The 21,964-nt window shown below is 45.2% G+C and overlaps 1 protein-coding gene across 6 annotated transcripts in view; it reads left to right on the top strand.

The window, feature by feature from the left end:
* Slc38a1 (solute carrier family 38 member 1) overlaps positions 1 to 21,964 on the top strand; it is a 99,139-nt gene that overhangs the window by 58,086 nt on the left and 19,089 nt on the right. For all 6 annotated transcript variants that reach the window (XM_087899207.1, XM_087899211.1, XM_087899210.1 and 3 more), the window contains exon 5: positions 20,813 to 20,886. In XM_087899207.1, coding sequence (XP_087755333.1) covers positions 20,813 to 20,886 — 74 coding nt within the window. The remainder of the gene's footprint in view (positions 1 to 20,812; positions 20,887 to 21,964) is intronic.

Below are 21,964 nucleotides of genomic sequence, written 5' to 3'. Positions count from 1 at the left end.
CTCACCTGTGTGATCTCTGTGTGGTTGATTTTACTGGGAACGTATGGCGTGTCTTTGTCCCCACTGCTCTGCAGGTCCACAGTAGTACCTTGACGTGATCATTTCTTCAGTCACGTCAATCCTTTGGGAGGAGTCTTTTCCATTTTGTTTTGTTTTTTTGTGGGGTGAGACAGCGTCTCTCCCCATAGCCCCAGATGTCCTGAAACTCACCACGGAGACCAAGCTGACCTCAGACTCATGGAGATCTGCTTGCTTTCGGCCTCCCTAGTTCTGGTCTTAAATACATTCACCACCGCACCCTGTCATCTTCATTTTGAAATTCAATCCCTGGCCTTCCATTTTGGAACATTTTCTTACTTTATTATGTATTAATATATCTTTTTCTCCCCCAGACTTTGAACCTCTTTTGCCCCACCTCTAGGGATATTTCTAGGCTGCCGATCTTCCTCCAGCTGGCTATTTCACGTCTGTTAGTCCTTCTTTTGGAGAAGCTTCTAAACTGTTCTCTTCCAGCACCACGTGGCTCTCTGTCACAGTCTCAGCGTGTTCTCTGAGGACGCTCATAGTAATTCTTCTCCATTATGGAAAATTTCAAACGTGGACTGAAATGAAAAGATTTTCATGTCCCCTTCCTTCCCCAACTCCACTTGTTTGATCAACTCCACCCATAGATTTCCTTGAAAACCAAGCCCTCACACCACGTCATTCACAGACTGGTCTCTGGATAGCTCTAAAGTATAAGCCCTCTGAGGTTACAGCTAAACCCACAGGTAACAACTCCTTACTAACAGCTACTACTGACCCAGCTAATATTAACTTTGCGTTGATTTGTAGTTTTTATTTTATTGTGATAGTGTCTCACTGTGTAGACACCTGGCTATTCACAACTCCCAGAGATCCACCTGCTTCTGCTTCTCCAGGGGTGGGATTACAGGTGTGCACCACGACGGACAGAAACAGCTGGATTAGTCAAGTGAGGTCTGTAGACTGCACTTGGCTGCTGTGCCTTAAGTCTCTCGGAATCTGTGTAGGTTCCCCACTTCTCTCCTTTATTGGATAAACTGGGTCATTTGTCTACTGATTTCCAGGCCCAGTTAACTTTGGATTGCTGGATGCAGCCTTGCATTTCACATCTTCCTCAGCGTCAGGTGGTGCTTCTATTTCTGCTCTGGTCTAGAATGGGAAAACAAAGCTAAGTTGAGCCCGGCACAGATGCACAGGGCTTGTAGGTAAGAGCTTCCCTTGAGCTGCTTGCAGAAGTTCTTTGCGCCAAGGACCACTAGTGTGGATGCTCCTCTCTGGCTGTTCAGATTATCCTACCTCAGGGCACTGTAGCCATGGCTGCCATCTTTGTGGGGGCCAAAGGGATAGCGAGACTGTCCTCGCATGCATGTGTTCCTGAATGTCCTGTTTGTGTTACAATTCATACCTAGTCCCTACCTTGTCTATTTAAAGAAAGGGTCTTGCAGAATAGCCCAGGCTGGCCTCTACATTTTAATGCTCCTACCGCCAGGCCCTTAAATGCTAGGACTAGGGATATGTGCCAACACACCTGACCAGACCTATACTATATATTGATCAACATCTTCAGATTTGTGTCAATACGGGAGAGGAACAATTGATCATCTTTATAGCATATATATTGTGGTGGTGATGGTGGGGGGGAGGCTGTCCAGAAGGTTCTTCAAGAAAATTAAATGTACTCAGCATATTTTTAGCCCCCTCTCCCATTGCTGCAGGCTTCAGCTGCCAGTACCTGTGGGGGATTCTGGTCTGATCTAGATTGCTTTTGCCTTCTCTTCTATCAGTTCAGGGTCAAGCTCTGTCTGTTCTTCCTCCAAAATGGTGTTGTTTTCTTCTGTGGTACTGATTTCGCAATTTAATAGAAAAATGAATGAGTAAAATAAAACAAAATCCACCTGGCAGCGGTGGTAGTGGCGTACATCTTTAATCTCAGCATTCAGAAGGCAGAAGCATGTGGATCTGTGTGTTCAAGGCCAGCCTGGTCTACAGAGTGAGTTCCAGGATGACTAGGGCCACACAGAGAAACCCTGTCTCAAAAACAAACAAAACAAACAAATAACAACAAAACAAAATCCCATCCGTAGCCTTTCACGAGGGAGTAAATCCTTGAATCCAATCTACCATTCCTAGAAAAATCAGTGATTTTTAATTAGACTGGTTTAGGGATAATTCATCTTGTCCACTGCCTTTTCATCTCTGAATGGGTAACCAGTGCTTTGTGTTGAAGGGAGAGCGATCCCCTGGATGAATAAAGTACGGAGTCATCACACAAAGTACTCAATACACAAAGAGCGCAGCCTGTCAAACCCCGGGGTGGAATCTCTTGAAGGCAGTTGTAGAAAGACTCACAAGTTTCTCCCAGAACATGAAACTTTGTGGCTTCAGAGCAAGGCAACACAGACTTGTTTTAAAGCCAGCTGGTCCTGCTCCTCACAGCCAGCCAACAGTTGGCAGGCTCAGGTATCAGCTGCTCCAGGGCGCTGATCCAGACTCGCTGGCCAGCAGGGAAAAGGAGTCCGAGGGTGCCCAGGCTTCAGAGCCGCTGCTGGGAAGGCTCCTCCCTGTCGCCTTGCAGCTGGGTGTGGAGTTCTTCACTGGGTCCCCTGGAAACTTCTTGGTGTGATGTCTTCTTCCTGGATGAGTTTCAGGGTCAATTATTGGCATGCACAATGGCTGCTGTTACTGTGCACCGCATCTAACTCAAGACAACACAAGAGGTTCTGCCCTGTTATCGGAACACTGTTAAGTTGGATTTTGCTGAATTTTGGGTCCTTAACATTACATCCAGGAAACAGGAAGTTTGCTGGTGAGCAACCTCAAAGTACAGCTCAAAGAAAGGGTTTATCTTCTGTGGGAAACACAATGGACTAAAGCTATCATAGGATCCAGGATTCCCAGGGGTGGGAATCCAACTAAGGAAAAACTGCAGAAGAGACACGCTGTTCTTTCTTCTTTATCTCTTGTCTTTTTTTATAAGCATTCCCCTATCTTCATCTTAGCAAATAAGAGTTGGAAATCAGGACTGAGGGCCGGCGAGGCAGCTCAGCAGGTAAAGGCATTTGCTGCCGAGCCCGATGGTCTGAATCTAACCCCCTGGGACCCCCATGGTATCAGGAGGGAACCGGCTCCTGCAAGTAAAAATAGGATGTGCACCCCTAAAGTAAAGTAAGTTGATAAATTCAGCAGCAACAACAACAATAATAATAATAATATAATAATAATAATAATAATATCAGTATTGAACAAGCATCAGTACTGGTGGCACCCGCTCTCCCTTCAACACAAAGCACTATTCACCCAATCCTTAATTTCTTCCAGAGAGGAAAAGGCCACGGACAAGATAAATTATCCCTAAACCAGTCTAATTTTTTTTAAAAATCACTTATTTATTTTTAAAATTTATTTAATATACTTTATTATTTAATCTTCATTAATGTGTTTAATATAATCTATTTAATGATTTAACCCAGTACTTGGAGATGTTGAGGCAGGGGGATCGTAGATTGGAGACCAGCCTGGGTTCAAAGCAAGACGTCTCAACAAATAGCCCCTAAAAAACAAAAATATAATTCCATCAATACTGATATGGAAGAATGGTGTTTATTTTATATTTTCACATTTTCTTAATATTTTTGTTAATGGTATACATTTTATAGGAATTGAACCTCTTTAGAGTATAATCTTATCTATAGAACTAAATAAATGAAATATTTGTTAAATGACAGAATCTAGTGAAACAATGAACTTCATCCTTTTCCATAGCATCTTAGCACATTTTACTGTTTCTTGTTTTAACAACCTTACCTTTAAATTTATAATCATTTTGAATTTAAAAAAAAATTTCCTGAGCTGGGTAGAGTGGTGCATGACTTTAATCCTAGCACTCAAGAGGCAGAGGCAGGTGGATCTTGAGTTTGAAATCAGCCTGGTCTACATAGGGAGCTCCAGGACAGCCAGGGCCACCTAAAGGAGAAACGCTGTCTCTCGCTGTGTGTCTCTCAGACGTATGCCTTCCATCTGGGCTTTTGACTCCAGGCACCGAGTGTAGGTTGTCAACTTCGCACAGCCAGCATATGTATCTTCTGTGCCATCTCCCTAGCCCAGCGCTTAAACTGCAAGAAAGAACATAATCCACGATAACTTCTGAAATACCTCTTCGCTGTAGACAGTGAGTGTGCAAGCAACCCTTTGCACATATTACACTTGACACAGCATTGCAGTCTGTGCAAACGTAATAGTTGAGATTTTAATCTGGTTGGTTATAATGCCCGATGTTTATGGGTTTTTGTTTTCTGGAAAGTTTGTCTCTTGTGGGTAGTGACTGTGGAAACAGAAAGGGTATAAGGCATCTAAGAACACATTCTTCAAAGGGGCATGTAGGGGGGAGCTGGGATAATTGGTACCTGCCCCAGGACTCCAGGTCAGCTATGAGGAGTGTGTGGTTTGCATGCATGTGTGTGTATCTGTGTACGTGGTTGAGAAAGAATTCAGACCGTGTCAGTCGTGCCTGGCAGAGTAAGCACTTTGCGGTCATTATTAACCAGAGTGCTAGGTTAATAGTCACTGAGTGCTTATGATCATTTATTACACAGTAACCATAGGTCCTTACACAGAACACATTACCCTGTTAATCCCCACCACCAACCCTATGCTATGGGTTAAGTATTAGTTCCATTTAACTAACCCCATGAACTATCCCCACAAGCTTAACTGAGGCTTAGTAAGATCCATGACTGTGAGTTAGAATAGCGGGACCCAGGATTTCACCTAGGCTTGTGTGTCTAGGGGATCCCCCCCCCACCCGCAGTGTTGCCATTCTCTGGAACCAGATGTGTTACTAATGTGTTGGATGGAATGCAGCCTTACCAATGGATGTCGGTCAGTGACTGTTTACTTCCTAATGTAATGTAGCTTTCAGATGATGAAATCACCAGCATCCCGGAATGATCTTGCTAACGTTCCTGTAAGATCAGGCAGGGCCCTCTGCTCTAAGGGAACCAGCCTTGTGGCGTTCGACGGTGCAATTTGCAGGTCTGAGGCCGTTAAATTTTGAGCAGCAGCAGATAAACTCCATGCCTGAAGTGCATTGCGAAACCATAAGCCTGCTAAACCGCATATGGCTGTATGAGTTACCTATCTGTCGCACTGGTGAAATTGCCACAACTAAGGCAAGAAAGGGTTCCTTGGGGCTTAAGGTTCTAGAGTGGTTAAGAGTCCATCATGGCGGACGGGGAAGCTGAGCAGCAAGTGGGGGCATGGAGAAGAGCTCATATCCATTCCCACAAGTGCGAAGGAAAAAGAGGGAAGTGGAGGCTAAAGAGGTTTTCCCCTCGAAGCCTGCCCACAATGACATATTCCTCAAGCAAACCTGCACCGACTAAACCTCCCCGAACAGCCCCACCAACCGACTGAGGACTGAGTATTCAAACGCCCCAGACCTTAGGAGACATTTCTGCTTCGGACCACCACTGCAGCTTTCACACAGTTTGCCTGCATTCCCTCACATTCTGTTGAAGACCTACTAAAGAGCCCTTTCGAAGAAGTAACCGAACTTTCAGTCATTTATTATTAAACTAAACGCCATCCCAGATTCCACAGAGTTAAAGATTGTGGTGCGTCTTTCCAAAGACTCATCTGTTGTTAAAACTATCATAGACTGGGTGGTTGTGGCACATGCCTTTAATCCCAGTACTCGGGAGGCAGAGGCAGGTGAATCCCTGTGAGTTCAAGGCCAGCCTGGTCTACAAGAACTAGTTCCAGGACAGCTAGGCCTGTTACATGGGGAGACCCTGTCTCGAAAAACAAAATAAAACAAAAACTCATTATACTAAACGTATACGTTCCCAAAAGGCCTCGGAGTGAGGAAAGATGCCCCCTAAGGTGATATTTTTGCTCTAAACAAAAGATGGCTTATGTGCTACTTCTCAGATTATTTTCTGTTAATGCTAAGTCATCTTCTTTGAGCACTCCCAAGGAAAGACAACTATGTAATATAAAGAATGGAGTGGTTAAATGGAAGTCACCAAGGAGACCCTGCCCTATCCGGATGCTCCTAGGAGGTCCATGGCTATGGCTATGTTCATCTCCCTTGTCAGTCAGTTACTTGTTTTTAAAATTCTTTGAGTTATGGTCACGGTTCCTTAGAAATGATTTGAAGAGAAAAAATGTTCTTTTGCTGGCTGCAAAACCCGCTGGCCTCAGAGGCGCTTGCTGGAGAATAATGACACTCGAAGCGGAGAAGTGGCACCTTCAGCTTGCCAACATTCGGAACCGATGTAGAAAGGACAGGGCTAGAGCCGTTGAACTCTATTGAAATTCATTGGATTTAGAAGCTTTTCAGAAATAGAGAAATACTCAACAGTGAGGGCCTGTTTTGTAAACAGAAAGAGCTGGCCTGTGTAGGAGTTGGGTCCCAGGCATTGTTTTCAAAAGCTGAACTCTCATTGCTTAGTTTGGGTCATCTGACATGCCTCTGATAAATTGGCTCCAAGAATTCAATTCTCTTGGTCTCAGATGGGAGCCTGTGTGGTTGTGTTTGCTTGTGTGTGCTGTGCACATGCACAGGGTTTCACCTGGTTTACACTTTGTTGCCTCTGGTGCTTCAGTTGTACCAAGAGCACAGCACCATGGCCTCTAGTGTATTTTCTCTACTCCATGTTCTACTGTATTTTCCTTAGCTTGTAAGAGAGAACTCTGTGGTCCTTAGTCCTCACCCCATTATCCAGCTCCACGATGCCTAGAGTGCTTTTCTGTTAACCCTAGCTCACGGTAGACAGGGCGTGCTTGGCCACAGCAGGGGAGATAGGGGTTAAATATAGTCTGGAGGTATGGGTTTGTAAAGGAAACTTAAATTTCATCTCCTGAAGCAATAGCCAACCTATGTCTCTGCCTACAGTGTAGCCCAGTTGGTTTTGCTTTGCTCCGTGTTAGATGCGTAGCATGAAAGATGGACATCCATGTCAAGGGTTGGTGCACAGCGGCCGACAGAACAGCATCACAGTATCTACTGGGAGTGGGCTTTAATTTTTAGAAGGAATATAAAGAAGACAGCCATAAATTACACAGGGTTTTATGAAATTCCAAGACCCTTACTTGTCACTTCCCATTTTACAGATGAAGAAATTGAGATTCACAGAGGTTAAATGACTTTTCTAGGGCGACAATAATTCCTGGGGGTCAGGGATCATATCTATTGTGCATTCCAGGTCTATTTCTTATCCATGGGCATATGCGCAAGTTGCAGTGGAAACGCAGTGAGGGGGGGACATGTGGATGGACACACACACACACACACACACACACACACACACACACACATCTAGCAGGCTTCTGGGACTGCAATCTAAACCCAGTCTAAATCGTTTCTCTTGTTATAAGGAGGACTTTATCTTTCAGAGGCTGAAAGTGGGTGGTGGAATATTCTAGGATTGAAGTGAAGAGAAGAGAAGCCGATTGTCCTTCTAGGATACTGGAGGAGTGAGGATAATACCAACGGTCACACATTAAGTCCCACACAAATCCACCGGCCTCTACCCACTATTGGGAAAACAGGAAGTGATTGTAAGAGCTCGCTTTCCAACCAGCACAACTTCCTCCTCCAAGCTCAGGCCTCCTGATTTCTATTTTTGTCTTCGTGTCTCTTTTAAACCCCTCTCTTTGTGGGATAATATTAGTCTCAGACATCAGGGAGATGGATTTTGCTTTCTAGACAAAAATAGCTGACGAACCGTGGGGCTAGTGCAAGGTAAGATTTGCATGAACGGATTTAGACCTGTCTGCAGGGAAGCAAATGAAAGGTGTCGGGTGGGTCTTCGGTTCCTGCTTGGTCCTGAACCAGCCTGTGAGACCCATGGCCTTTCTTGGGCCACTGTGTGAGCAGAACAAGTCATCGCTCTCCTCCGGATCTTGGTGTCTGATCTTCTAGCTCTGCTACCTGGGCAGAATCCTTAACCTTTCTGTATTTCGGTGACCTGTAGGTAGGGCCGGCGATGGTAGCACTGAGAAGTGAAGTACAGTGCTAAGGATGAACACTCCAAAGTTTGTTTTTGTTATTAGCAAATTAAATGCTTTGTTAATTATGTTGGGAATCCTATTTGATTAAGGGCCTAAAAATCTTTTCATGTAAGAGGATTTTGAGTTTTTAAAGCCTTTAGAATACTCACGTGAATTATGAACTGAAACCCGTGGTCCTCTTCATGACACACGTCAGTGTGCGTCTCCTTCCCATCGAGTTCCCAGTGAGTGACGTTCTCTGTGTCCCTTGCCTCTCCTGCTCTGCACTGGTGTGACTCCCCAGGGTGGGGGCCGCCACTGCCGGAGCCTCCTGAGGACCTGACTCCCCAGGGTGGGGGCCGCCACTGCTGGAACCTCCTGAGGACCTGACTCCCCAGGGTGGGGGCCGCCACTGCTGGAACCTCCTGAGGACCTGTGCTCAGTGTGTGTTTCCCCATCTGCTTTCAGGGTCGGGGTCCCTCACTTATACCCATCTCTTGTCCACACTCAGTTTTCTTGTTTCGAAGATTTCTTGTTTTAAAGAGGGGAGGTGAGTGAGTGTATGTGTGAGTGTGTATATGACTATGTAGGTGTTTGTCTGCATACACTCACGAGTATGGGTGACTGTGAGGCCAGAAATGTCAGATCCCCAGAACTGGAATTACAGGCAGTTGTGAACAACCTGGTGTTGGTGCTGGGAACCGAACTGTAGTCCCCTGGAGGAGGAGGAGTACAAACCTTTAACCCCTTAACATCTTTCCAGCCCTGCCCCCGTTTTTCTTTTCCCCTATCAGGATCTCTATCACATGAGGCTGGAAAATCCCCAGGTCTGAGCCTTCCCACCAGACAGCCAGTTCTTAATCTCCGTCCCCAGCTGGGTCCTCTGTGGTGTTCCGCCCCTCTGCTATTTCCAGTTCCCCTCAACAGAGATTTCAGTCTTTACGGACTGAATTGGGATGTGACAGGAGCAAGGGAGGTTAGCAGAGATACAAGGTGAGGGACTAGAGGTAGAAGCCCATGAATGAGAAGCCAGCAGTAGAGGAAGAGGGCTGGGGGAAGGTGAATGACCAGAAAGCAATGGATGGTTCCTTCTGGCTGACCCAATTCTAGTGTACTGGATTTAAAATCTTTCTTGCAAATACCCTACATCAACCAGCAGACAGACTGAGCTTTTAAGTGAGGGGTGTGGGTTGCTGGCGAACAGAACTTGACACACAGACTGTCTTTGCTTTGGTTTGGTTTTTTGTGTGAGCCGTTCTGTCCACCTCACTGAAGCTGTGATAAAGTTGTTTTATACTGCTACCTGGATTTAGAAGGGAAAGAATTAGGTGCTTGGTGTCAGCACAGAAGAGGCCAGCATGCCTCTTTCCTTGGTTCTAAATCCAAATTGGTACACCACCAGCTGTTCCCACTGTTGCCACTGGGGTTCAGCTCTGACGAGATGCAGGCTGTGCATGCAATGTGCATTCTTGTGAGGTGGGTACCAAGGCCACCTGACTCCCAGGAACAGCTTCAAGGTCACAGGCAGCAGTGAGTGGTGAGGTCTGAGGATCATAGTGAAACTGCACATCCAGAAGGGACGGGTCAGGCTGTGGTGGCAATATCTATGCTGGCCTGGTAATTCTCAGAGCCCTTAGGAAACCTCCAGAAGACCGAAGGCAAAAGAGAAAACCCAGATACCCTGGAAACAATACCTTTAATCAGATGGCCGGAATCTGCTTGATAGATTCAACCTGAATTTTTAGGGAGGAAATTCTCTGAAACCCTTGAGATCCTGGGGACTGGTCAGTCTGTGGGCTGCACGGTTGGTGGCCACCATCCTCATGACAACATGGATGGCCTCAACATGGCATGGGTTTTGCCCAGCTAGTTAACAGTGGCCCATAGCTCTATGCCAAACGTCTGACAAAGAAAAAAAAGAGAGAAAATTACGTCGTGTACTGAGGCTCAGCACCTAGCGAAGGCGTGGGGGAGGGGTGTAAATAATGATTAAATATATACCTGCGTGACGGAAGGAAGCTTAAAGGAGTTGCCAGAAACATAGTCACAGTCTGGCTTTTCACAGAGCCCGTCGGTGTCACACAGCAGTGGTAGTTGGGTGGGCGGTGTGTGCTTCCTTTCACTGTATTCTTTCCTGTTTCCAGTAGCTGAGCTGGGCTGTCTGTAGGGCATCTCTCTGCAGACAATGTGGGAGGTACATAGATAGATGTGTCGTATTATGAGAATCAGGAACAGCTGAGATGTGTGTGCCATAGGGCCAGAGCTGGGCTGTGTGTCTAACTGCTGCAGGTGTAGTCCGTGGACCAGACCACCAGCATCAGCGCTTCTGGGAGGCTTGTTCACTGTTACAGGCGTGGTCCGTGGACCACCAGCACCAGTGCTTCTGGGAGATTTCTTCACTGTTACAGACGTGGTCCGTGGACCACCAGCATCAGCGCTTCTGGGAGGCTTATTCACTGCTGCAGGCGTGGTCCATGGACCACCAGCATCAGCGCTTCTGGGAGGCTTATTCACTGCTGCAGGCGTGGTCCGTGGACCACCAGCATCAGCACTTCTGGGAGGCTTGTTCACTGCTGCAGGCGTGGTCCATGGACCACCAGCATCAGCGCTTCTGGGAGGCTTATTCACTGCTGCAGGCGTGGTCCATGGACCACCAGCATCAGCGCTTCTCGGAGGCTTGTTCACTGTTACAGGCACGGTCCGTGGACCACTAACACCAGCACTTCTGGGAGATTTCTTCACTGTTAAAGGCGTGGTCCATGGACCACCAGCTCCAGCCCTTCTGGGAGGCTTGTTAGGAATGCAGAACCTGAGGTTCCACTCCAGACCTGCCGAATAGAATATTCACCTTATCGAGTCCTCCAGGTAATTCATGCTAGAGTACACAGTGTGGTGCAGACTCTGGCAAGACAGGGCAGGGAAGAGCAATTTGTTCTTCAGAGAGAAACTGGTCCTGGAGGAGGTACGAGCTCTCAGCTGTGTGACAGTCCCAGATACCCCCCACCTGCACTAATTTGGGTTCACAGCAGTGACTGCTGTTTCATCTCCCTCTTTTCTAAGGGCTCAGCTGCTGAGGTGGGAGTGTTGGGAGCACTTTGCTGCATAATTAGACCTTCACAATCCAGTGTCACCTCTTCTAAGGTGTCATGACATACTTGTTTGTGATGGCGGCTCGGGAGTGCATTACAATCCAATCTCCCAGTACTTGTGATATCATTACCGTGATCATGATATAGAATATTTAATCACTGCAAACATTCTAGTTCCTTCTGTTGTCACACCTTTCAGTTTCACCCACATAAACCCCTGTACTTTTAAAAGAACATACACACATAATTCAACATAGTAACAATAAATCTTTTTTTAAAAGTACAGGTGTTTCAGGAGATGGCTTCGCTGGTAAAGGTACATGCACACAAGTGCAAAGATCTGAGTTCAATCCCCAGAACCTGGGTTTTGTTTTGTGTTTTTAAAAAAGTGTTGTGGTGGGCTGGAGAGATGGCTCAGAGGGTAAGAGCATTGCCTGCTCTTCCAGAGGTCCCGAGTTCAATTCCCAGCAACCACATGGTGGCTCACAACCATCTGTAATGAGGTTTGGTGCCCTCTTCTGGCCTTCAGGCATACACTCAGACAGAATATTGTATACATAATAAATAAATAAATATTTTTAAAAAAGTGTTATGGTGGTTCAAGCTTGTAATCTCAACTCTGGTGAGCTGGAAATAGGCAGATTCCTGTGACTTGCAGACCAGCCAACCTCACCTACTTGGCAAGCTCTACATCATTGATAAACTCTTATCTCTAACAACAAGGTGAACAACTTCCGAGGAACGACACCTATATTGTCCTCTGGCCTCTGGAGTCACATGTGCACACATTCATGTGCACCTACACAAGCAGGAACACACACACATACACACGAAAATAGGTACTTAGAAGCTCATTGAAATTAGTGAAAATTTTCTCACAGAAAGTAGAATAAGTGTATCTTAGAACACTGCCCTCCCTGGAGAGGTAAGTGTCTGGGTTACCCCTTGGAGGGCTCAGCTGTCTAGGCCCTTGCCCATGAAAGAACATTCCCTTCCCCCACCTCCACCCAACAACCCTCGGAGACCCCAAACAGCCTCCGCACACACACTACCATCCTCCTCCACATCTGTGACCACCAGAGCCTTGGCCCAGACTACCCCTGGAGAGCCCGCCCCTGGAGAGGAGCCCCAGAACCTTATCAACATCTGCTAGAGGCACAGACTGTCCTGCACCCAGAGGAAAGTCATACCAAAATTAAATCAAGGACAGATAAATAGTGTAATATAGACCTGTAACCCCCTAAGGAAATAGAAGTAGTCATCAAAAGTCTCCCAACCAGGGCCAGATGGTTTCAGTGCAGAATTCTACCAGAATTTCAAAGAAGAGCTAATACCTCTGCTCCTCAAATTATTCCACACAATAGAAACATAAGGAACGTTGCCAAACTCTTTTTAAGAGGTGACAGTTACCCTGGTACTCAAACCACACAAAGATGCAACTAAAAAAGGGAATTACAGACCAATATGCCTCATGAACATTGATGCAAAATACTCAATAAAATACTGGCAAACCAAATCCAAGAACACATGAAAAAAATCATCCACCTGATCAAGTTGGCTTCATCCCAGAGATGCAGGGATGGTTCAACACACAAAAATCTATCAATGTAATTCACCATAAAGATAAACTGAAAGAAAAAGAACATATCATCATCTCATTAGATGCTCAAAAAGCATTTGACAAAATCCAACACCCCTTCATGATAAAGGTCTTAGAGAGATCATGGATACAAGGAATGTATCTAAACATAATAAAAGCAATATACAGCAAGTCAACAGTCAACATCAAATTAAATGGAGAGAAACTCAAAGTGATTCCACTAAAACCAGGAACAAGACAAGGCTGTCCATTCTCTCCATAGCTATTTAACATAGTATGGAAAGGTCTTGCTGGAGCAATAAGACAACAAAAGGAGATCAAACGTATACAAATTGAAAAGGAAGAAGTCAAGCTTTTGCTGTTTGCAGATGATATGATAGTATACATAAGTGATCCCAAAAAATTGACAAGGAAACTCCTACAGCTGATAAACAGTTTCATTAATGTGGCAGGATACAAGATCAACTCAAAAAAATCAGTAGCCTTCCTATATACAAATGATAAAGAAGATGAGAAAGAAATCAGAGAAATATCACCATTTACAGTAACCACAAATAACATAAAATATCTTGGGTAACATTATCCAAGGAAGTGAAAGACCTGTATTACAAGAACTTTAAGTCTTTGAAGAAAAATTGAAGAAGATATCAGAAAATGAAAAGATATACCATGCTCTTGGGTAGGTAGAATTAACATAGTAAAAATGGCAATCTTACAGAAAGCAATCTATAGATTCAGTGCAATGCCCATCAAAATCCCAGCACAATTCTTCACCTACCTCGAAAGAACAATACTCAACTTTGTATGGAAAAACAAAAAACCCAGAATAGTAAAAAACAGTCCTGTACAAGAAAGGAATTTCTGGAGGCATCATCATCCCTGACATTAAGCTCTATTACAGAGCTACTGTAATGAAAACAGCTTGATATTGGCATAAAAACAGACAGGTGGACCAATGTAATCGAATCGAAGACCCTGATATTGATTCACACACCTATGAACTCCTGATTTTTGATGAAGAAGCTGAAATTATATAATGATAAAAAACCACATCTTCAACAAATGGTGCTGGAATAACTGGATATCAACATGAAGAAGAATGCAAATAGATCCATATCTAGCCCCATTCACAAAATTTGAGTCCAAATGGATCAAAGACCTCAACATAAATCCAGCCACACTGAACAGGAAGTGGGAAGTAGCCTTGAGCATATGGGTACAAGAGACCACTTTCTAAATATAACACCAGTAGCACAGACACCGAGAGCAACAATTAATAAATGGAACCTCCTGAAACTGAGAAGCTTCTGTAAAGCAAAGGACACAGTCACTTAGACAAAATGGCAGCCTACAGAATGGGAAAAGTTCTTCACTAATCCCACATCGGACAGAGAACTAATCTCTAAAATATATAAAGAACTCAAGAAACCAGACATCAAATTGCCAAATAATTCTATCAAAAAACGGGGCACAGATTTAAACAGGGAACTATAAAAGAAGAATTGCAAATGACCGAAAGACACCTAAGGAAATACTCAACATCATTAGCCATCAGGGAAACACAAATCAAAATGACTCTGAGATAGCATCTTATACCATCAAGACGTCTAAAATCAAAAACTCCAATGACATCTTATGCTAGAGAGGATGTGGAGTAAGGGGAACACTCCTCCATTGGAGTGCAAACTTGCACAACCACTTTGGAAATCAGTGTGGCCATTTGTTAGAACTGGGAATCAGTGTACCTCAAGACCCAACATTATCACTCTTGAGCATATACCCAAAGGATGCACACTCATACCACAAAGATATTTGCTCAGCTTTGTTCATGGCAGCATTATTCGTACCAACCAGAACCTGGAGACAACCTAGATGCCCCTCAACCAAAGAATGGATAAAGAAAATGTGGTACGTTTACACAATGGAGTACTACTAAGCAGTCAAAAGCAATGAGATCTTTAAAATTGCATGCAAATGGATGGAACTAGAAAAAAAAAGAACCATCCTGAGTGTGGTAATCCAGACCCAGATAGACAAACATGGTATGTACTCACTCATAAGTAGATATTAGATGTAAAGCAAAGGATAACCAGCCTATAGTCCATAATACCAGAGAAGCTAGGTAACAAGGAGAACCCTAAGGGAGACATACATGGATCCCCCAGGGAAGGGGAAACCCTCCTCTCAGGAGGAGACAAGACCTCCTGAGAAAATTAGGAGAGGGGAGTAAATGGGGGAGGGAGGAGAGCATGAGGGAACAAATGCTCAAGAAGGGAGGGAGGAAAGGGAGGGAGATATCTTGATTAAGGGAGCCATTAAGGGACTGGTGAGGGGCATGGCACTGAGGAAATTCCTAGGAGTCCACAAGGATGACCCAACTAGGACTCTGGGCAGCAGTGGAGAGGACACCTAGGCTGGCCTTCGCCTGTAATCAGAGTGATGACTACTTTAATTGTCATCATGGATCCTTCAACATGCAACTGATGGAAGCAGATGCAGAGATCTACAGCAAAGCACTGGGCTGAGCTGTGGGAGACCAGCCCAGGAGAGGGAGGAGTGATAATATGTGTGGGAAGGGCTCATGACCATGATGGTGCTATCCACGGTCGGCTGACCTTAACTGTTGGAAGCTTGCTGACTCTCGACTGATGGGGGTGGGCGCAACACGGACCACACTATGGCGCGCCCCTTGACCAGCAAGTAGAGGACGACCACAAAGTAGAGGATTCTTCTCAAATCACACTTTATTGGAGCCTCTTGGTCGCAGGAAGCAAGAGAGAGAGAGAGAGAGAGAGAGAGAGAGAGAGAGAGAGAGAAGGCCAAGCAGCATCTGCTTATATAGGTTGAAGGGACTCTGGCACTGTCCTGATTGGTGAATACCAGTCTGCTGATGCCCGGAGCCTCGAGATTGGCTAGGGACAAAGGCTCAATTGCGCATGTGCAGGCAAAGGGCGCTCAGCCCCATGCAGCAATTCCAAAGAAGGATTTGTTTACCTCCAAGCTGCAGGACCACCTGCGCCATCTTATAATGGCGATTTCTCCAGGTGGCTCCCTACACCACACAACTTGGGCAGTCTGTGGAAACACTGGCAGTGGTACTGGGACTTTTCGCTGGTGCTTGAACTGGTATCTGGGGGTGCATTCTCTTTGGAGGGATGCACCTTTCTAGGCCTGGATGTAGGGAGGAGGGCCTTGGTCTTGCCTTGGAGTGAGGTGTAGGACTTTGTTGACTTTCCGTGGGAAACTTTGCCCTTTTTGATGAGTGGAGGGGGGTGAAGTGGGAGGAGGGGAGAGAGTAGAAGCAGAGATAGCTATGTAATATGAAAAAAGTTTATATTAAAAAATTCTTATTGAAAAAAAGAAGAAAAAAAGACACTGTCCCAGTAATTCAGAATATTGTGGAGGCAGGCTTATCCCCTGGGACTAAATGTGGGGGAGATTCTTTTTGTGCTTTGTAAGGTCTCAAGCTAGGGTAAATGATTAAACAGCTCATTTACATACAGTTGCTGCAGGAGAAAGCTCCAGCATTGTCCCTTAGAGTCACCAGACTAACAGCTGAGATAAGTGTGAGCAGCCAGGTCACAGGACCGCTTTAGATAGATAGGTGCGTCTCGATTTTACCGAGATACTGATATAGTCTCACATAATTTGCAGCAAGATCCTTATTTTGAGTTCATGGATTCTTAGCCCATTTGCATGTTGGTGTTGAGCATGAATAGGTGAATGAAACCGTCATTGCCTGACTTGTAATCTAGGGATAAAGACACATATTAAGCAATTAGACAGGAAGAGGATTCTTGGCGCCAGGGGGAAAGGGGAGGCGGCCGCAGATGGTTGCCTTTGGGAAACCGAAATCGAGAGTCCTTCCTGCTGGGAGGCTGTGAAGCCTGAGGCAGTAGGGGACAGGCCTGTCTGAGCTGCAGGCGTGGACTTGAATAGCTGCCTTATGGGTGACTATTTCAGGTCATCTTCCGCAGGTGTAGTCCATGAGACTTGCAGTCCCCACCAGTGGTTTGGGAGAAGGCACACAGAAGACCGGAAGCTGATGAGATGGCCGGCATATGGTGAGGAGGATTAGCAGTTGAAAACGATGTCATGTGACTTGAGAGATCAAATGTAGTATATGTACAGGTGGCGTTTTGCGCTTTGATAGGCAAAATAGAGCCAGGCAAACTTAGCAGAATCTCCAAAAACCAAACCAATCAACCAAATAACAGCAACAAAACAGAAGTTGGCCTGATTACCGGAAAAATGAATCTCAAAATGAGCTGTCTCTGCTTTTAGTGTATGATGTTCAACTCAGAGAATTAAAAAATTCCATCATGGTTTGCACCATTTAGACAAAAAAGTGATGTTGTGTCTTTGTATTTGTCCCAGCACATAGCCCTTGAGGTTGGCTTCAGGTGGGGACAGCCCAAATACTTACAAGATGAAAGGGTCGGAGTTGGTTAAGTCAGAGCATGGCAGTTCCCAGGGCTGCTCGGCGGAAAAGCCTCTCCGGGTAGATTGAGAAAGGCCCAGAAGTCAAGTGACATCTGAATGTAGAAGTAATTGCAACTGTGTCAGCTCAGCCTCATTTCTAACACACAGAACTTCTAGAAATAGAATGGGTTGCCTAGTACATCCCCCATCAGAAGGCATTGCGGAGTCTGACGTCTGCCTGTTGGCACCGAGCAGAGAGGTCTCCCTCCTTTCTGGGGTGAAATGCCAGGCAGTCTTTGAAGACTGTGCTCTGCTCCAGGATCCAGAATTCTGTTTCCTAGCAGCCTTCCCGTCAGGAGAAACAAATCTTCTAGTCTGTTCCTGGAACACAGCCTGGGAAAGAGGTTCTTTATTCGGGGGTCATATTATTTCTGTCTCATAGTAGCGGAGGCTAGCCTTGAACATGCTAAGTAGCTGAGGCTAGCCTTAAATTCGTGGTCGCCTGCTGCCACCTCACAAATGCTCAGATTCCAGGCTTGTGCCACCACATCTGGCGGTTTCCTCCGCCGCATGTTTTGCGGTGTTACGAACACAATTCTTCAGACTCCTAACCACATCCTTCACTGTGGCAGCCTTCTCTCCACCCCTTCCACCTGTCCGTATACAGCTACTTGTTCTAGATCGTTTCTTGGCCAAGGTGACCCAAGGCGGGAGGAGCAACACCTCTCCAGTGCAGTTCCTGCCTGCGGCCAGCTGTTCCCAAGTGCTGCGTGGGCGGCAGTGATCTCTGGGCGGCTTGTGTCTTATGTCTTTGACTATTTGGACAAATCGGGCCGTTGTCTGCTGGAAACTCATGTGTTCAGATAAGGGATCACACACATGTTTGTTTGCTTTATTCCTCACGGCTCACTCTGTCAGGTGTCAACGGTGTTTGGTTCTTAAAGCATCTCTAACTTGAATTTTTTAAAACTATTCTAAGTATGTCGGACGACATATTAGACAACAATTAGATGACATACTGCTTCTTCCTAAGATCTAAGCCAAAAGGTGCAGCTTGCTAAATTACCTGCTAGACTTTGGTGTAGCTTCTTGGAATTTTACGTATATAGTTTGCTTTTTAGTGGTGTGTTAGAAAAAGGTGTTTTAAAAATACTTTGGGTATGGGTGTTTTGCCTGTGTGTGTGTCTGTGTACCATATGCGTACAATGCCTCGTGGAGGCCAGAAGAGAGCCTCAGATCCCCTGGGACTTGAACTACAAATCATTATGAGCTACCATGTGGCCCCTGGGAATTGAATCCTGGTCCTCCTGGGAGAGCAGCCAGTACTCTTAATCTCTAAGCCATCTCTCAGCCTCAGGTTTTGTATTATGTCGGTTTTCTGTTATAGGCAAGGTCTGGCTGGGTGTGGTAGCTCACACCTGAAATCTCAGCGCTCAGGAGGCCGAGGCAGGAGGTTCATGAGTTTGAGTAGGTTGCACTGTGTGGTAAGAGTGTCCTAGGGGAGGAGAAGGAAAGAAGAAGGGATGCATTTGGGGAAAGATGGCGAAGAGCATCTCCTGCTGTGTTCAGGTGTGGGAAAGATGGGGACAGTTTATTAAGATTGTTCCTGATCTGCCGGAGGTGGTGTACGCCTTTAATCCCAGCGCTCAGGAGGCAGAGGCAAGTGGATCTCTGTAAGATCAAGCACAGCCTGTCTACAAAACGGGTCGCAGGATAGCCAAGACTACTCAAGGAAACCCTGTCTCAAAAACAGAATAAAAAATTTTCCCTGATTAATCCTTGTTCTTGAACAAGGAAGAGGAGCAACAAGAGCTTTTGAAGAGGTTCTTCACCTCTTCCATCGACTAGAGGCCACCGAGTGTCATCTACAGAGAAACGGGGCTCACAGAATGTGGAAAGGAACCGTGTGCAAGAGCTGTGTGGTCCCAGGTGCTCTTTATTGGATGGGAGAGTATGCAGATGTGTTCCTGGAATACCTGAGTCATTCTGCAGATGTTGATAGCCAACCCTTCAGCTGGGTGCATCCTCCCCTTACAAGATTATGCTTTTCATCCATCATTCTTGGTTCTGTGGTTGATAATGCCTCCTCTACACTGCTGGTTAGTCAAGAATAGCACAAGGCAGATCCTAAATTGGCCCTTTTCCTGTCCACATGAGGAAGTCCGTATTACCCCATGCCTTGGGGCTATCACATGTGCCTGTAGAAGTTGCCCCTTGATGTTCACTAAAACCCAAAGTTCGTTTCTTCAGCATGTATTTTGTTTAGAAGACTTGTTTGGTTCTCCCTTTCTAAATCCAGTTAAATCCTAACTCATTGAAAACTCCTGGGTGAGTAATAAATGTTCTTGGTATTTCCCTGCCCCTCAGTGAGAATAGACCATAGGGGACTTCCTGTCTTCCTCACCCTCTTCACTCACGGATCTCCGCCAGATACATATGAATCAGAATGCAGTTTCTCTACAATCATGAAGACCTTCTGTGCCCCTCTGTCAGCAGGGCGGTTTAGCTTTTTCCAGTGTTCGGTTTTTCCTCTGCTTTCTTTTGAGGTTTGTTTTGCCTCTGGACTTAGCCTTCTTGTTTCTGGAGTCCATCTGTTCTGGGGACCATGACAGCACAGTGTGTGTGCAGGGGAAGCAAACACCGTGGAATCAGAGAGAACAGCCTTTCCGCCCAGGGGAAGGAGAGAAAGAGGCCCAGAAGAGGTGCCCGCTGCCCCAGGGCTGCGGGCCCACAGGTGTGCATGTGGGAACCTGAGCTCACAGAGAGCCAAGTGCCACTCAACGGAGAAAATAAATAACTGCTTTTAATTCTGCTACGGCTAAAGTGGAGCCAACATATGCAAAGCATTGTCCTTGTATGGAGGGAGTAAGTGGTTTTGTTTGAGGACAAGAATTCTATTTTTTTCTCTCTCTCTTCTCTTTTAATAGACAAGCTTTGTTTTCAGTTAGCATGTCTGTTTTACCCAAGTACTTTAGAAATAATGTGTGTGCCCTCCCTCATCGCTTTAGACACTCATTTCCTTGAGAAAGGGTCTGTTCATGAGCCAGCTGTGCCCAAACAAAAACATGAATTTGTTCTCATGTTGTACTTGATTGTGAAAGTGCCCCACATTTTCGAGAGGCTTGCATTTGTCGAAGAGGAACCAGGTGCAAAGAAAAAAAAAATGAAATCAACGGCCTCAAGTATAGAGATTGAGGAATAGCTGCCGAGTGGTCGTATCAGATGGAGTCTTTGGGTTATATGCATGGGAAATCAGACGTAGAGGAAGTCAAGAAGGTCTGCTAAGGTCACATGGTCGCTCTCTTAAGGTCACTGACGTCTTTCCCTGCCACCCCATCAAACCGCTTTCCCACCCGGATGTAACCCGAGAGTGTTCATGCCATGGGCTACAAAGGCTTGCTTTCATATCCCGATCTTACAGCCATCACCTGAATGCCCCCATGTAGCTGCTTGGGTTTTGAATTACTTCACAGGTGGGGACTGGTGCACTGACTTAGACTCTGGTGAGCATTTCATCTGATAGAATTTGCATGGAGATTTTAATCAGGCAGCTAACTGGATGCTAACTAGTCAGGTTAACTAACCGGCAGGAGACCATTGCCCTTCCAAAATGTGTTTTCTAGATAATACAATTGGATTGTTTTCTTTGCTAGATAATACAATTGGATTGTTTTCTTTGCTACAGGATACTTCTGACGTCGGTGACTTTGCTGTCTATATACTCAATAAACCTACTGCTGATTTGTTCCAAGGAAACGGGTAAGCTGAGATGTACGATTTCATTGAAGGCAGGATGCTGATGGGCCATGTGTATTGTGTCGTTTACAGTGAGCTCTCAATTGCACCTGTTTTTCTAGTTTGGGATCACTTCATTTTAAAGGCTTCACTGTTTCCTTAGGTCTTTGTAAACCTCGAACAAAGATCCTATGCTTCTATGTCATAGCTTCCAAGGTCTTAAGTAAACAGGTCTTTTGTGCTCTTTTGTGCATATTCCAAGGAGAAAATGTTACTCCCAAGGCATTGTGGGAGTGAGCATGCTACCCGGGACTTGAAGTTCTCTGGCCAATGTAACACCTGAAGTGTTTATTTTCTATTGCTGGGACACCAGATCGTGTTTGCAATACTTTGACTTTTACATTAGCTAAAGCCACCTTGGCCAGCTATTGTATACAGATGACTGGAATGTTTTGTAATAAATTCAGGGTCCGCCCATTATCTAGTTTAAACATCAGTCTTACATGAGGTTGAGCAAAGGTTTAACTATAGCCTGACCCAAATTGCTTCTTGTGAAATTATGAACTTTTAAAATTATGAACTGACATCAAGAAAGATAAACTTCTTTTTCCTTCCTTTCTTTCTTTTCTTCTTTCCTTCCCTTCCTTTCTTCCCTTTCTTTCTCTCTCTTCCTTCCTTCCTTTCTTTTCTTTCCTTCCTTCCTTCCTTCCTTCCTTCCTTCCTTTCTATGAATTGGTTTAGGAATTTACTATGTCTTGAAATGAACTGGTTGATCACTTGAGAATTTTGCTACAGCCAAAATTCTCTTCAGGCAGATTTGTCTGCCATTCTCTTTGGGCGGTTGCTTGTCTTTGAACTCTATTTCCATGTGATGAAAACTCTTACGTAGTGACTATTAGACATTCTAAGTTCATTGTTACATTTAAAACAGGAACGATTGATGGGACATTATAAAGATACTTCTCATGTATTTTGAAAATGTGTTTGACAGCATCATGCATTTATATAGGGAATTTTAGTAGTTTTGCCCCCATCTCCATGCCTTCCAACTGGAACCCTTCCAACAAGTCTCCCCCACTTAACTTTTGTATGTGGTCCACTG

This window comes from Myodes glareolus, chromosome 19 (genome assembly GCF_982192425.1).
Source record: "Myodes glareolus chromosome 19, mMyoGla1.1, whole genome shotgun sequence".
NCBI lineage: Eukaryota > Metazoa > Chordata > Mammalia > Rodentia > Cricetidae > Myodes > Myodes glareolus.
This window is presented reverse-complemented; position numbering and strand designations above follow the sequence as displayed.